Source organism: Drosophila pseudoobscura, chromosome X (genome assembly GCF_009870125.1).
Source record: "Drosophila pseudoobscura strain MV-25-SWS-2005 chromosome X, UCI_Dpse_MV25, whole genome shotgun sequence".
Classification (NCBI taxonomy): Eukaryota; Metazoa; Arthropoda; class Insecta; order Diptera; family Drosophilidae; genus Drosophila; species Drosophila pseudoobscura.
The window spans coordinates 44,876,490-44,878,255 of record NC_046683.1 but is presented as its reverse complement, the minus strand read 5'-3'; the positions used below and the strand labels follow the sequence as shown (position 1 = coordinate 44,878,255).

Sequence of the window (1,766 nt, the reverse complement as noted above, 5' to 3'; positions counted from 1 at the left end):
TATAAAGTTTCGCATATGATTTTAGAGAAAGGTCTTGCGGGTTTCCCTGCTACATTAATAAATGACCGGTCCCTGAACCTAGACAGCTGGGACATTTGTTCAAGGACTAAACCTAAACCAATCTCCTCTCCACTTTTAAACAATTTGTCTGCTCGCGCACGAAAGCATTTTAAATCGAACGAAATCGAAATGCAATACTTGGCCAACTCCGCTATAAATTGTGCTAAGTGCCCCACAAAAGCCAACTATTCAGTTCGGGAAGGTGCTAATGAAATGCTATCCCCTACACAGCCGCAACCACAGAACTCGGAATTGATTAACCGGCGAAAAGTCGACAGCAGCTGAAACCAAAGGAAGCACCGAAATTTATGAGCGCTCTGCCAAAAACCAATCACCAAAAAGATATGTAGCGACGGAAGAGAAGAGTCGGACCTGGCTCTGGCTCTTGGTCTGGCTCTTGGTCTGGGTCTGGGTCGGGGTATGGCTGGGAGGGCAGTTCATGTTCAATGCTGAAAATTATAAAAGTTGTTGTTGCCGTAGGTCGCCGAGTGCCAGCTTTGAGGTGCGTTGCCAGGCCCGAAATCATTGGCGTGCCAAAACGCTATAAATGCGCCGCCAGACCAATTCAGTCACATTCATTCTCGTTGCGAGTTCCAAGTGACAACAAGTCAGCCAGTCAGCCAGTTCAGTCCCACCACATCCAAAATGAACAAATTCGTAAGTGGAGTTCCAAAGTGGAGGAGCGTCAGAGGCCATCGCCATCCTAACCACCTCTCTTCCCACCAGCTCATCCTAGTCGTTGCCACTCTGGCCCTTGCCTGCGCCCAAGCACGTCCAGACGCCTACGACGCGGCTGCCGAGACCCGGGAGTACAAGAGCGACCTGAAGGAGGACGGCAGCTACAACTACCAGTACCAGACCTCCAACGGCATTGCCGGCCAGGAGTCGGGAGTTGGCGGATACTATGCCAGCGGCTCCTCCGCATACTACGCCCCCGACGGCCAGCTGGTCCAGCTGACCTACACGGCCGATGAGAACGGCTACCACCCCGTCGGTGCCCATCTCCCCACGCCTCCCCCAATCCCCGCTGCCATCCTGAAGTCCCTCGAATACATTCGCACGCATCCCCACCAGGAGCAGCGTCAGGGCCAGGGACGCTTCTAAGTGAAGTCCAATCTCGATTGGCGTGGAGAGTGCCAGCGAGGAAATGTTGTATGTACGTTATTCGAGTTAGTTTTAGGACATTTGAAAATAAATATCGCTTGAGATAGCAAACACTTCCATATGGTAATCATTAACCATTTTATATCCTAAAATATCTAATATCTAGACGTTCATACCACATTTAACAGACTCTACTCGACTCGACTGTTCCTTGTAATGTACAAAATGTACAGGGTCGTTGTCAAAATTAAAAAATAGGCTTACAAATTAGCTGAAATTTGAAAAAATAGCGTAAAATCAGTCAACTCAATATGGTCGTTTACTTGTTCATTCCATTGATGTCTATAACTTCTGCGAGTTCACCAAATAAGCTAAAAGAGGAAACGTTTTAAAACACAGCTCAATAGAGAGAGAGAGAGAGCTTCACCTGGGCACGGATATTCTTGCCGGACACCGGCAGCGACACATTCAGGCAGTCTAGCGTAGCTGGGGGGATGCAGGGCACGTCTTTGGCGACATATGTATGCGTGGTTGGCCAGGGAAGCGCTGGCTCCACCGAAACCAGGCAAAACATTGACTGATCGGCTGGCTTTAGGACGATG

General features: G+C 49.3%; 1 protein-coding gene across 1 annotated transcript; it reads left to right on the top strand.

Annotated features, from left to right (window-relative positions):
• The first annotated feature begins 605 nt into the window (after window positions 1-605).
• Window positions 606-1,291, top strand: Cpr65Ec (Cuticular protein 65Ec). The gene is made up of 2 exons (XM_002134789.3): window positions 606-717; window positions 787-1,291. The coding sequence occupies exons 1-2, from the start codon at window positions 706-708 to the stop codon at window positions 1,162-1,164; spliced, it is 390 nt and encodes a 129-aa protein (XP_002134825.3). The 5' UTR covers window positions 606-705; the 3' UTR covers window positions 1,165-1,291.
• Window positions 1,292-1,766: the final 475 nt, after the last annotated feature.